The following is a 14,848-nucleotide window of genomic DNA, read 5'->3' as shown; positions in this document are numbered from 1 at the left end:
TGGGACCCGGGGGATTGACAGCTGCTCCGCTCCGTGGCAGGGCCAGTTGAGCACTGATCGAGGAGCCAGCACTGCTCAGCTGCTTCCTGCCTCAGCGCGAAGCCCATCACCTCCTTCCTTCCTCCTCCCCTGGGCTGGGAGAGCCCTTCCTAGGGATGCTACGTGTGCGGCTCGGCTGCGTCCAGCTGCCCTGCAGATCACGGTTTGATCCTCGCTCCAACTCCCGGCGGTGGGCGGAAGCCGCCTGTTTCCCTAATCATCATCCGCAGTAGCAAATGGCTCAACCAAGAACCGCGGGGGCTAGTGCTAAGTCACAGGATATCTAAAAATCACCTTAACAAGCCATTTCCCCTTCCAGAGGGAATGCATTTCCATCCACATCGGGCAGGCTGGCGTGCAGATGGGCAATGCCTGCTGGGAGCTGTACTGCCTTGAGCACGGGATCCAGGCAGATGGGACCATTCCTGGCCCCAAGCAGGTGAAACCTGTGGAGCCGAAGTCCGAACAAGTGGATTCTTCTTTCGAGACCTTCTTCTGTGAGACAGCGTCTGGGAAGCACGTGCCCCGGGCAGTGTTCATAGACTTGGAGCCCACTGTCATTGGTAATAGTGGGGCAGTTGGGTGTTGTGGCATCTTTAACCGTGACTCCTGACCCTTCTTACTTGGGGCTTGTGTTGCTGCCCATGTTGCCCAGCAGCTCCCACTCCTCTGCTCTAGTAAAATGTCTCCAGCCATTAGAAGGAGACAAAGTTTGCGTTTCCAAATGGACCTGGAGTGGCAAACGCATTACTCTTACTACACTGACTTGTCTTTAGTTGATCCCTCCTTTTGAGACCTGCTGTCTTGAGCAGGATCCTCAGCAGGTGTAAAGTGGCATGGGTTTACTAACCTCTGTGGCTCTGAACTGAATTACACCACCCTATGACCTGATGTGGCACATCTGCTTTTAATCCTACTCGAGAAACATCTTTGGGCAGATGGGTGCTACACATCTCATGGTTCTGTGGAAACTGGGTGGCTTGCTACTGCAAGCTTTCTACTTCTCCTTCCAGCCCCAGCTCCTTTAGTGACCTCTGGGTGTTCGACTCCATTGTGGCACTTTGATTTAGAGTACCTTCCTAGAAAACAAATTCTTTTTTTGCCCAAGGAACTGGTGGAAATGACTCCCAACAACCTGCATCCACCTACCTCTTTCTGCCTTCTAGGCCTCTCCTGGGTGCTCCTATCTTGCCATCTAGGATATGTGACTCATTATTTCATCTAATGGAAGGAATGTAGACTTTTGTTTTGGTTCCACTTAATTTTTAGGCACCTTATCAAGGCACTAAATTAGGAACCTAGTGAGCGAGCCAGTAGAATATGGAAATGTATCCAATATTGAGACTGAGTGTGTTTAACCTCTGGAGGTGTCTCCAACCTAATTGACTGCATGGAGCCTAGAGAAACTGCTCCTAATGCCTGTCTTCATAAGGTGCCTGAAGCTGGGTCGGGTACATCTAGCAGAAATATCAACACTGGAGGCACTCTGTCTCCTCTGCAGTGTGCTGTAGAGCGGAGGATGGAGGTAGTGCTTCCAGCCACCTCGGGATGCTTTGCAACAAGTAGAAACACAAGCTGCATATGGTAACTATAATCCTACAATAATATTGGAAACATAGGCAGTGTCCAACTCTTTAAGCCAAATTACATTAGGATCTCAAGGTGGCTGCTGGGCAAAGGTGAAGGAGGTGTAGTAGGACCTTGATAAATTAGCCCAGACAGGGTTATTCTGACCCCTTCCAGTATTCCCAGTCTGAACTAACCATGCCATGACTGTCATCTCACATGGGCTCCTGGGAGATTTGCTCTGTGTTTTACTCTGTCACACTAATGTCCAGAACCTGTAACTATGTGCTGCTCTCCATGACTGCTCCTCCTTGTGTAGATGAGATCAGGACTGGGACCTACCATGCGCTCTTCCACCCAGAGCAGCTCATCAGTGGCAAGGAAGATGCTGCCAACAACTATGCTCGTGGCCACTATACCATCGGAAAGGAGATTATAGACACTGTCCTCAGCAGAATTCGTAAAATGGTAAGAGAAAAGACGGTCTTTCCCTAGAAATAACACACCATGGACAATACAATTAAAGTTTGGGTTTGGGGTAAAAGTCTTAGAAGAAAAACCCCTTTATGTGAGCACAGGGGCTGCTGCTGTGATTAGGTTTGGGGCTCAGTAAAGCACGGGGCCACCTGAACCTGTATATCTGCCCTAAAAGCAACTGTCATTGCATATCATACATGGATGAAGTGACACAACACTAGACCTGAGAGACAGAAGAGAAGGACTTTTGACCCCAGGGAAGCCACAGCCCAGTTGTGCAATTGCAGACCTGAATTCTAAATGGACAATTGGTAGCCAGGCTGGGAAGACCAAACTCCACATTTGATAGGAGTGAAGCAGGGTTATAACAATGTACTTGGATGCCTGTCAATGAAACGGTTTTGGGATGTCTCCTAAGGGTCTAGGATCCACATGCTCCCTCCCGTCCCCTCTCAGTGTTGAGGTATGCATTGAGCTGATAATGGAGCACTTTGCAAGAGTTTCCATCTGACCGTGCAGAGCTACCTGTGGTATCTCCATGGAAGTACTGCAATTCATTAAGATACGTATGCTTAAGATGCTCAGTAGGGTGATTGATACACTGAGAGAATCCACTCGAGGGATTGGGTGCACTCTGGCCAGTAAGTGCTCTAAGCAGAATTTATTGCTGTATTATTGGGGATAGTTATTCCAGCCTTAACAGAGAGAGGTAAATATACATTATTCTGCTGCAGGCTGACCAGTGCAGTGGGCTCCAAGGGTTCCTGGTCTTCCACAGCTTTGGGGGAGGCACAGGCTCTGGGTTCACCTCCCTCCTCATGGAGCGGCTCTCCGTGGAGTACAGCAAGAAGTCCAAGCTGGAGTTCTCTGTGTACCCAGCCCCGCAGGTCTCCACAGCGGTGGTGGAGCCCTACAACTCCATCCTCACCACCCACACCACCCTGGAGCACTCAGACTGCTCCTTCATGGTCGACAACGAAGCCATCTATGACATCTGCAACCGCAACCTGGACATCGAGCGGCCCACCTACACCAACCTCAACAGGCTGATTGGGCAGATTGTGTCATCGGTCACTGCCTCCTTGAGATTTAATGGTGCTTTGAATGTTGACCTGATTGAATTCCAGACCAACCTGGTGCCCTACCCACGGATACACTTCCCGCTCACCACCTACGCGCCCATCATCTCGGCAGAGAAAGCCTACCACGAGCAGCTGTCGGTGCCGGAGATCACCAACGCTTGCTTTGAGTTCTCCAACCAGATGGTGAAATGTGACCCGCGCCGTGGCAAGTACATGGCATGCTGCCTGCTGTACCGGGGCGACGTGGTGCCCAAGGATGTGAACGCGGCCATTGCAGCCATTAAAACGCGCCGGTCGATCCAGTTTGTGGACTGGTGCCCTACGGGCTTCAAGGTGGGGATCAACTACCAGCCTCCCACGGTGGTGCCCGGGGGGGACCTGGCCAAGGTGCAGCGGGCTGTCTGCATGCTGAGCAACACCACGGCCATCGCGGAGGCGTGGGCCCGCCTGGACCACAAGTTTGACCTGATGTACGCCAAGCGGGCCTTTGTGCACTGGTATGTGGGGGAGGGCATGGAGGAGGGGGAGTTTTCGGAGGCCAGGGAGGACCTGGCTGCCCTGGAGAAGGATTATGAGGAGGTTGGAAGGGACTCGGCAGATGGAGAAGAAGATGAGGCTGATGAGGATGAGTATTAACAAACTGCAGTCTGTTCCTAATGAAGTCAAACCTCAGATGAAATACAAACCCTCTGTCATCAGGCTAAACTGGTCCTGAGAGCCTGGAGGTGCCAAAGGATTGTCCTGAACCTCAACGCTGCTGTTTGACGTATTATACCTTTTCTGCTTGCATAGTCTATGTGCTCATAGTGCACTTCCGTAGCATGGGTGTCTCAAGCTTTATCACACTGCTTTTTATCAATGAGTGAAGCTGAATACGTGCCTGGCTTAGTGTTGGGGACACATCCTGCCTGGGCAGAGAGGATCCTGGTTCCTAGGCCAGGGGAAAGTTGCAAGCTGCCTGCTTTGGCTGAAATGGCAAATTCTTGCTCTAGCTTTTACTGTAAAAGCACCTTTAAATTAGAAATGTACCTGTACACTTCTATGCAACTGTCTTTTTGTATTTGAATAAAGAAATTTTTTTTTTTGGCTCTGATTTCTTTAGATTTCCTCAGGGTGTTTGTGTGGGGAGGCCCCAGCTGCATGGATGTTGTCTTGGAGAGAACAGCAAATGCTGATAAGGGTGTGTTCAGGGTAGGCTATCTGTGAAGATCATCAACCATAATTATCGCTGTGAGGGAGATGACCTATATCCTCCAGGGACTTGTCTGTCTGGAGCTGGATGCTGCTCTTCCCTCCAAGAGGAGCCCAGAGGAAGCGTGTCTGGGAGCAGGCAGGGAATCCCCAGTTTGACCAGTGCCATAATGGGGAATGGTGCCTGGGTAAAGAGCACCTTCCTGGTGGGGTTTTGCCTCCTCACCGTCTCTGGTGAAGCTTGTTTGTTCCCTGAGCAAGTCCCAGCTGTTGGGGCAGTGCTGTAGCTCTGAGCTGAGGTCTTGCTCAGGCATTGGTGTGAGTGTGAAACAGGTCCCAGGTGCCTGAGGAAGGAGTTTGCCCTGAGAAGGTGAGCCAGGCCCATGCGATGGGGTGACTCAGGAGGAAAAGCAATGAAATGCCCCTGGTAAGATATGGAGAGAGAGTGTTCCTAAGCCTGGGGGCTAGGAGAATGGCTGGCTCCATGCTGCCTTGAGTCCCTAAGTGCCCTGCTCATGGCTGTTGCGTTACACTTTGTGGTTGTTGGATACCAGCTCCACATCCACCCTTCATTTCAACACGGCTCTGTCGCCAAGTGGAGTCAGTCTTTCCCCCCAGACCTCCTCCGTGCCCTGTAGCTGCAGCTGCCCTCTCCCCTGATGGGGGTATGATTCTGGAGATGTTCCCAAAGAGATCCACTGGGAGGTACGGCCAGGGATGGTCAGAGGGATGGGGAGGTGTTGCTGTGTCTTGGAGAGATGGAGGTGGAAGGAGCCCAGAGCTCATTGCTGGCTGCAGTATCCTTAAAAGCTGGGGTGCTGACGGCATGACATGGACGCCTTGGAAAATCCTTGTTGGGCTGAAGCCTCCTCTGGGCTCAACAAACTGCTGTGAAATTGCCTGAGCTAAAATGTTAGGCATGTCCCATTGCTCCTGGGGAGGCTGAGCATCAGACTACCCTCTGAGGCTGGTCCTTCTGGGGATGGTAACCAGCTCCTGCCTCATCTGATGGGTCCTCTCCTTCATCTCCAGCTCTGCTGGGGTGACGGACCCCATCAAGATACCCCAAAGCTGGTCAGCCTAAAGACCTTGGGGCTGGGTGAGTCTCTACTCATCCACCCTAGGTGGTCACTTTTCACCTGCTGATTCCTTGGCGACAGGGCCAAGCCACCTCCTGGGTGTCCAGTTGGTTGTCCCCACACCATGCCCCTAGCGCTGACAATAACCCTCACAGGGGAACGGTAACTGCTCTGTTTGCCAGAAATGAGACTGTTCAGGGCTCAAAGATGCTTTTTAAAAGAGAAAAGATGACTTTTGTCTCTGTGCCCACAGGTAAATGTGCTGGGAAGTTTCCAGGCATGGTCTTGAGGGCTCCCGCCTTTCCCTGGTGGCTCCATTCCCCACAGACAGCTGGGGCTGGAAGCCACTGCTTCAATCCCCCAAAAATGTGAGTGCAGCAGGCTGGGGTGGACAGGAGGTGAGCATCACTCCCGCTTGAAGCCACGAGCCAACGCCGGGTGGCTGAGCAAGGGCAGGAGCGCAGCCGCGTGCTTCTGCAGCTTGGAAAGCCATCAGCACAGCACCGGGGCTGATGTAATGGGAGCAGTTGTTTGTTACTGCGATCAATTCCTCCAGTACGTCTGTCAGCACAGACCCGCTCCTGCCCTCCCACAAACGCAGTGAGAGAGGGAAGGAAAGGATTTTCCTTGGGGGGAGAACGATCCCATGACTTTTGGGGAGTTAGCATCTCCAGCTCGATGGCCATAGACAATGCTTTGGAGTCTCCACAAGCACTGGATCCTCCAGACCCACACCCAAGAGCAACACACGCTTCATTGCACAGTTTCAGCTTTATTTTCCCTACCCCTGCGCCAGAATAGCAAAGCTCGTCATAAAAAAAGTCCACTAAACAGCAATAGATGGAGCAGCCTGCGGGATCCGTTTCCTCCACGTTGCTCCAGCCTGTTCACCACCGTTCATTCACTACTTCATTACTACACTAAGGGTAGATCACAGGGGTCAGGGCAGAGTTGTTCATCATTGTCCTGCAGGGAGGAGGCTCAAGGTGCCCGTCAAGCTCTGCCACTGACTTCTCATAAGGTCTTGGGCAAGATCCCTCTTCCTTGGTGCTATCCAGCCCTGATCCAGCAGCACCTGCTGCCTCTTGCTTCCATCCCATGGCCTGATGCAAGCCAAGAGCTGTGTCTGGAGCTGTGCACGGTTCTCCTGGGGCCAGTGGTGATGAGGCTGCTTAGAGTGGTTGGTCTTCAGCACAGGGGGACAAAGTCTTCATCCGGCTGGGGGACAAACTGTCTCACTCCATCATCACTTCTGGGCCCAGCTTAGGGCCATCACACACAGATGTGACAGAAAGGATCCTGCTGCCATCACAAGCAGATGAGCCTGAAGCTCATGAGCATTCACAAAAATGTCCTGATGGAGCTGCAAGGCTGTCAGGACAGCGGGCAGGACCATGCTGTGGCTGCAGAGACGCACGTGTCCCCAGCGGACCAACAGCCAGGCTTTTCCTCCGCTCCCAGCACGGGTAAGAGCTGTGCAGCAGCTCACGCCATACAGCTCTGCATTCAAGAGCTATCAGGCACACCAAAAGAATTAAAATGAGAAGACAAAAAAGAAGTAAAAAAAAAAAAAAAAAGGTACTTTTTCCAAGCAGGAGGTTGACCCTCCAAGAATGCAGAGTGTTCAACAGATCCATGGAGATGAAGCCTTTCCAGGGTCATAAAATCAGATGGTCTAGCTGCAACCTCAGGCCACCAGACTTGGTACAGCCACTCTGGCTGCTCTGCCTCTCTCCCGCAGTCTCATGCTATGGGCAGCGAGATGACCTGCATTGCCAGTGGACCACAAGAAGGGCAGACCATGAACCCCAAAACAGGACCCCTATCCCAGGACATCTGTGCTGAGCAGAAGAAAAGCTCCCCCCACTAAAAAGTACCCAGGAGGGGAAGGCAGAGCTGGCATTGCAGCTGCCTGAGCTGCTTGCTTTATGCTCTGTCCCCTCCTTCTTTGCTGGAGAGAGGTTTGGGCATCAATTTGGGGTGATCACCCTGCACATAAAACTGCATCTGGTGGGGCAGAAGGCTCAAAGGAGGCATGGGGCTGCTCATTGCCTCTTCTGCAGTCATCACCCTGCCAGCCCCACCAGTCCAAGCAGCCTTGCTCCCCCAGGCAGAGGGCAGCTGGAGGTGACACAGCCCCCAGGAGCTCCCACCTTGGTGACCTGGGGAGATTGCCACCCCCAGGAGCCCAGCTGAGTAATGGTGAGTGGAGACAGACTTTAATAATCACCACCACCACCACCCTTGCCTCAGGTTGGTTAAATCTTCCTCCAGCACAACCCAGAGCCAACACTGCCAGCCCTTCAATTACAGCCTGACTGCAGATCCAGCTTCCCCACCACATCCCAGCCCACTCCTTTTCCTGGATCGGTTACTGGGAAAAGACTCTGCAGTGGAGAAATAACCTGCTGCAGTCCAGGGGATCTGCAGAGTTCAAGTTAAAAATCCCCTTTTTCAGCTCATTAGCTGTCTGCAGGGATTTTTACATCATGCCTGGGGAGCAGCCATCACCCAGCACGAGAGGGAAGGAGTCTGACTGGGGAGACAGCTCCTTGCTTTAGACCTTCGAGCTAAGTTTGGGTGCTTTTGCAGGGGTCTGACAGACAGCAGAGGTATTGCAATTCTCATCTCAACTCCAGTTAGACTTCCAGGCAGGCCCACCCCTGGCAGCTGGACATGGGCTGTTTAGCAGAGCTCTGCACAGCAGCAGGGGACCGGAGAAACCTGATCCCAGCCCCTGCTCTGCCTTGGAGCAGAGAGCAGCACAGAAAACCCAGAGCCAGCTGTGTTTGAGCACACGGACAGACCGTGGGCAGCCAGTGCCTCAGCGGGATCATCACCCCACTGTTGATTTTAAACACAGCAGTTCCACCCCAGGGCAGATGGCTCACATCATGCTGTCAGCCACCCCAGTTCACAGGGCTCACCCCAGCATCTACAAGCAGGAAAGCTCAATGGGTAGGACTGCAATGACCAATGCAAGATGGGAACCACCCTGAGGCCACCACACCCCCATGAGCCAGTTTGGTGGCACATCAAGACAGGAGAAGATGTTTTGCTGGTCACAATTTATTCAGCCAACTTTGTGCATGCACAAGACTTGACCAAAGAGTTGCTTTTGGCCAAGCTGCAGAGCTTCCAAGTCACATTTCCTCAGACCTAGCCCACAATTCCCTTCTCTGGAAGGAATTGCAAGACTAGCATACAAAAAGCTTCATCAAAGCCGCCTTCCCACAGGTAAAAATATTATTCCTCATCATACTCCCCTCCATCTGCCGAGTCCCTTCCAACCTCCTCATAATCCTTCTCCAGGGCAGCCAGGTCCTCCCTGGCCTCCGAAAACTCCCCCTCCTCCATGCCCTCCCCCACGTACCAGTGCACAAAGGCCCGCTTGGCGTACATCAGGTCAAACTTGTGGTCCAGGCGGGCCCACGCCTCCGCGATGGCCGTGGTGTTGCTCAGCATGCAGACAGCCCGCTGCACCTTGGCCAGGTCTCCCCCGGGCACCACCGTGGGAGGCTGGTAGTTGATCCCCACCTTGAAGCCCGTGGGGCACCAGTCCACAAACTGGATCGACCGGCGCGTTTTAATGGCTGCAATGGCCGCATTCACATCCTTGGGCACCACGTCGCCCCGGTACAGCAGGCAGCATGCCATGTACTTGCCACGGCGCGGGTCACATTTCACCATCTGGTTGGAGAACTCAAAGCAAGCGTTGGTGATCTCTGGCACCGACAGCTGCTCGTGGTAGGCTTTCTCTGCCGAGATGATGGGCGCGTAGGTGGTGAGAGGGAAGTGTATCCGTGGGTAGGGCACCAGGTTGGTCTGAAACTCAGTGAGGTCAACATTCAAAGCACCGTCAAATCTCAAGGAGGCAGTGATGGAGGAGACAATCTGCCCAATCAGCCTGTTGAGGTTGGTGTAGGTGGGCCGCTCGATGTCCAGGTTGCGGTTGCAGATGTCATAGATGGCTTCATTGTCGACCATGAAGGAGCAGTCCGAGTGCTCCAGGGTGGTGTGGGTGGTGAGGATGGAGTTGTAGGGCTCCACCACTGCTGTGGAGACCTGCGGGGCTGGGTACACAGAGAACTCCAGCTTGGACTTCTTGCTGTACTCCACGGAGAGCCGCTCCATGAGGAGGGAGGTGAACCCAGAGCCTGTGCCTCCCCCAAAGCTGTGGAAGACCAGGAACCCTTGGAGCCCACTGCACTGGTCAGCCTGCAGCACAGGGAAAGAGCCAGAAGGGCCAAGTTACTGGAGTTATTCTGGTCTCAGGGGACTTAAATTACGCTCAAGAACTGTGTTCAACCATCAAGTTTAAGACCTTCTAGTTTTTTTACTACTGCTTACACACACCTTCCACTTCTAACAGGTGAGATTTGTCAGACATAGCAAATGCAGCTGCTTTTAAATTATCTCCTCTTCTAGCAGGAAGAAAGGCCTGGCCTGACAGGGTGACATACTGGGTCAGGTAGAGACTCATGATACTAGCAGTCAAGAAGATGAGGAAAAGTCTGAAGGCCACTGAGAGGTTCCACCTAAATCAATAATATCTTGGTGTCATCACAGCACTTCTGAGGGTCTATGTGGGTGAAACCTCATACCCCAGAAGCTACCGCACAAGGGAGGAGAGGCCTAACGGGAGACACCAGCCAGAATCTGAGCTGTGACATTGGTTGGGATGATTTGTTGGATCAGCATTGACACAGCAGACACTACACCCATTAGGAGAAAGCCAGCTTGCCTGGACAGTTAAATCAGAGCTGCTTGTTTTCCTACTTAGGCTGAGGGCATCTTCAGTCCCTTGTTTTCCCCTCAAGTCCCAACCAGCAAGGCACACACACACATGCATCCCATCATGTTCTTCCAGGTCACAGCAGCATGGTCAAGCTGACCAAGATCTGCTTGCCCTTCCTTGCCATTGCATCTCTTGATGGCCAGGGCAAGAGCAACCAGAGCTGCTAATGCAGAAGACCCTCCACAAATGGGTTGTTACCATTTTCCGAGCCCTGTCAACAACTGAGTCAATGATCTCCTTCCCAACGGTGTAGTGGCCCCGAGCATAGTTGTTGGCAGCATCTTCTTTGCCACTGATGAGCTGCTCCGGGTGGAAGAGCGTGCGGTAGGTCCCAGTCCTGATCTCATCTGGAAGAAGTTGAGGTCTCATGAGTGTCGCTGGCACAAGATCCACTATCTACCAAGTTACTTGCACTAATTTAGATGCAGTTTCACATGGAAGCTGGCAGCCTCCCCAGCAGCTGAGGTTGCCAACACTACACTTCAGGTCAGAGAAAGTACTCCCCCTCCACAAAGTTTGGAGACCTCCTGTGACTCACCAATGACAGCAGGCTCCAGGTCAACAAATATTGCTCTGGGCACATACTTCCCTGATCCTGTCTCACTGAAGAAGGTCCCAAAGGAAGAGTCTGTTTGCCCTGAGGATGCATCAGAGGAAATGATGCCATCTGGCTTGATCCCATGCTCCAGGCAATACAGTTCCCAACAGGAGTTGCCCATCTGGACACCAGCCTGGCCAATGTGGACAGAAATACACTCCCTCTGCATGGGGATGGGAGAGAAGAGGAGGTTAGGAATGTACACTGAGGAATTAGACTAAAGCTGGCACTTCTGGGTGTCTTTCTAGAGCACATGGCCAACAACCGACAGTTAAGAGGAGCATTAGCCCAGCTTGGTGGCAGCCAGGGCATTTTCACCCCAGCAAGCGCCAAAGAGCTGCTGAATGAGCAACAACCAAGCATTAGCCCTTCAGAGAGAGGTTGCACTCTCCCACCAAGGCAGGTCATACAATGCTTTGGGATGGAAGGGACCTTTCAAGGCCATCCAGTCCATCCCCCCTGCCATGGGCAGGGACATCTTCAACCAGATCAGGTTGCTCAGAGCCCCATCCAGCCTGGCCTTGAATGTTTCCAAGGATGGGGCATCTACCACCTCTCTGGGCAATCTGTGCCAGTGTTTCACCACCCTCATCGTGAAAAATTTCTTCCTTATATCTAGCCTGAATCTACCCACTTTTAGATTAAAACCATTTCCCCCTTGTCCTGTCGTAACAGGCTTTGCTTAAAAGTCTGTCCCAATCTTTCTTTTAGGCCCCCTTTAAGTACTGGAAGGCCACAATAAGGCCTCCTCAGAGCCCTCTCTTCTCCAGGCTGAACCCCCCCAGCTCTCAGCCTGTCCTCACAGCAGAGCTGTTCCAGCCTCGGAGCATTTCTGTGGCCTCCCCTGGCCCCGCTCCAACAGCTCCATGTCCTTCCTGTGCTGACAACCCCTGAGCTGGACACAGGGCTCCAGGTGGGGTCTCACCAGAGTGGAGCAGAGGGGCAGAATCCCCTCCCTCGTCCTGCTGGCCGTGATGCAGCCCAGGATATGGTTGGCTTTCTGGGCTGTGAGAGCAGCATCTCTGCAAGATGCAGAGATTAGGTTGTTGCAGTAGGTCCCTCTGCATCCCAGCACTCAACCAGTGCTCAACAGCCCTGTTCCCAGGAGCAGGCCACCAAGCCCAGCTGCTGAACCTCCAGCACATGAGACCTGTCAAGTCCAACTACTCATGGTTTCTTCCCTTTGTTCTGCTGATCCTGCCTTGGGGCAGGAGCCAGGGCACAGCCAGCCTTCCCAGGAACTTCACCTGGTGCTCTCAGCTGGGCAGGAGGGAATGATTCAGCCCAGCCAGCCCTAGGCAGCAGTGCCAACACTCCCTCCCCATGCCCTTCCCAGGGAGGCAGAGGCAGACCTCTCCCCACCCAGATGGGCAGCAGCAGAGGACCTCTGCCCTCTCTGATGGGAGAAGCCTGTGCTGTTTGGCTTCAAGTATTAACTGTCAGAGCACTGTCTCATTCCCATTCAGACTACATACAGCCATGCAGGATCAGCTGGCTGGAGACAGCTAGAGAGGACCCAAGCTAGGACGGCTCGGGACCAATTCTTCATCTTCTCCATACAAGACTAGCAGGTGCCCCATGAAGCATCTGCTCTTGGCTTGAACAGAAGGCAGGAGTCCCTGTGTAGAAAGTGTGGCTGAGCTGTTGAATTCCTTGACACAGGAGGCTGTGAAAAACCAGGCTTTTGGGTTCAGAGAGACTGGAGACTTCCACTGAGGCTTAGTAGGGAGAAAAACACACATCCAATTAGGAAGCCCTGTACTACAAGACAGGAAAGTCTCAGATGGGCTTACCCAAGGCTTAGTCTGCCCTCACCACCTGCTTTTAGCTGTGGCCTGAGCAGGACACCCAGCACAGCAACCCTCACGTTATCTTCCTGCCATAAGCGTGGCACAGCAGGACCCCTACCTAGCACAGAAACAGGGCAGCAACATCCTATACTAAAGCAGAGGGGTCTTTCCCTGAGGGCTGATATCTACTGTATCGGCCCACAGCCACCACTGCATTTGTTTTCCTACACAAACTGTTCCAGGACAGCCTTAACAGTCCTCCACACCAGGGCCAGAACAGGGATACTCGGCCAATCTCCACAAGGAGAGACCTTCATCCCCTGCTCCAGGTCTGCCTCAGCCCCACAGCAGCACCAGATGGACACCTAACTCAGTCTTGGATCAGATGCCACCAGCAAGACCTTCAAAAAGAGACATGCAGGTCTGAAGGCATTTTAGCAGGGCAGTCCTCCCCGTGCCAGGAAGGGATGGACACCAGGCTTGCAAGACCAACCCAGCTCTGGAGACCAGCTCCCAAGCACAAGCTCTACACCCCCAGGAGCCCCATCTCCAGGGCTCACACGCTCCTCCGTAGCCCACAAACCCCCTTATCACCCCCAGGGAAGCCCACAGCCAAGGGCAAGACACCTTTCCCCGCCTGGAAAGAAAAGCTACCTCCAGCTTCATCCTCCTGCAGAGCTGGGAAGGACCAGCTCTGGCTATCAGGGAGCAAACCCAAGCCCCACAGCTACTCACCATGACTCTGAACCACCTGGGCTCCTCACCACAATCACAACCACCTCACTGAGAGCACACCCTACCTGCCTCCCTCTTGGGCCTTTTATAGCAGGGAGAGCTGGGCTCTCTGCTAAAGGGGTCCTTCCTCCTGCCCTCTCCTCATGCAGGCACCTGCTGGCAAAGGGTTCAGGTGTTTCTGTCCCTGACGGAGGGAGAGACATGCTTGGAAGGACTTGCACCTGCAGACCCACGGAGTCTGGAGTTTCTTTGGCTTTAAAGCATTCATTCAGAATTGCTTTCCCCATCCTGTTCCCCTGACGGACCTGGACAAGCTGGAGAAGTGGGCCCATGTGAACCTCGTGAAGTTCAACAAGGACAAATGCAAGGTCCTGCACCTGAATCAGGGCAAGCCCTGGTAGCAACACAGGCTGGGGCATGAAGGGATTGAGACCTGTCCTGCAGAGAAGGGCTTGGGGGTGCTGATAGATGAAAAGCTGGCCACGAGCTGGCAATGTGCTCTGGCAGCCCAGCAAGCCAACTGCATCCTGGGCTGCATCCCCCACAGCATGGGCAGCAGGGCGAGGGAGGGGATTCTGCCCCTCTGCCCCCTCTGGGGAGACCCCCCTGGAGCCCTGCGTCCAGCTCGGGGGTCCTCAGCACGGGAAGGACATGGAGCTGTGGGAGCGGGGCCAGGGGAGGGCACAGAAATGCTCCGAGGGTGGCACAGCTCTGCTGTGAGGGCAGGCTGAGAGCTGGGGGGGTTCAGCCTGGAGAGGAGGAGGCTGTGGGGAGACCTGATTGCGGCCTTCCAGTACTTAAAGGGGGGCTACAAGAAAGATGGGGACAGACCTTTTGGCAGGGCCTGTTGCAACAGGACAAGGGGGAATGGTTTTAAACTAAAAGAGGGGAGATTCAGACTAGATATAAGTTTTTTTTATGCTGAGGGTGGTGAGACACTGGCACAGGTTGCCCAGAGAGGTGGTAGATGCCCTGTCCCTGGAAACATTCAAGGTCAGGTTGGACGGGGCTCTGAGCAACCTGATCTTGGTGCAGATGTCCCTGCTCATGGCATCATGACTGGATGGCCTTTAAAGGTCCCTTCCAACCCAAACTATTCTATGACTGCATGAATCTATGATGTCTAAGGGCACTTTCTGTGAAATCAGGAAAAGAGCTTTGAATGGTCTTTTTGGGAGGAGTATGTGGGTTGCTTTGTTTATTTATTTATTTAAAGAATGAGGCTCATTTTTAAGACTTTCTTTGCAATCTTCAGGGCTGGAAATGTGCTTTCTACTTTCCATCCCCCGTTTCCAAATGCAAACAGCACATCTGTTGAATCTCCTGGGGATGGACAGGAGTTGCAGGACGGGGCTCCTGCCTTGGGGTAACATCATGGGGCTGGGATGGCTTCTCTAGCACTGGTGCCATGAGAAAGCCAGGCTCTCCCAGCTGGTGGCTCTGTTCCTGGGTGAGCTGGTCAGAGGCCTTCCTGGCCCAGCTTAGAGCAGGAC

At 53.3% G+C, this 14,848-nt stretch overlaps 2 protein-coding genes across 2 annotated transcripts; one reads left to right on the top strand and one right to left on the bottom strand.

The window, feature by feature from the left end:
- Nucleotides 1–355: 355 nt before the first annotated feature.
- Nucleotides 356–3,800, top strand: LOC309590092 (tubulin alpha-1D chain-like; the record flags this gene model as incomplete). The annotated part of the gene is made up of 3 exons (XM_082311050.1): nt 356–602; nt 1,925–2,073; nt 2,817–3,800. The coding sequence occupies exons 1-3, from the start codon at nt 401–403 to the stop codon at nt 3,798–3,800; spliced, it is 1,335 nt and encodes a 444-aa protein (XP_082167176.1). The 5' UTR covers nt 356–400.
- Nucleotides 3,801–8,680: 4,880 nt separating this feature from the next.
- Nucleotides 8,681–10,999, bottom strand: LOC309589756 (tubulin alpha-1C chain-like; the record flags this gene model as incomplete). Its single annotated transcript, XM_082310236.1, has 3 exons — nt 8,681–9,652; nt 10,431–10,579; nt 10,771–10,999. The coding sequence occupies 3 exons, from the start codon at nt 10,997–10,999 to the stop codon at nt 8,681–8,683; spliced, it is 1,350 nt and encodes a 449-aa protein (XP_082166362.1).
- Nucleotides 11,000–14,848: the final 3,849 nt, after the last annotated feature.

The sequence above is a fragment of the Platalea leucorodia genome (genome assembly GCF_965183815.1).
Source record: "Platalea leucorodia genome assembly, chromosome: 4".
NCBI classification, from domain to species: domain Eukaryota; kingdom Metazoa; phylum Chordata; class Aves; order Pelecaniformes; family Threskiornithidae; genus Platalea; species Platalea leucorodia.
The sequence above is the reverse complement of the archived record's forward strand: the minus strand, read 5'-3'. Positions and strand labels throughout refer to the sequence as shown.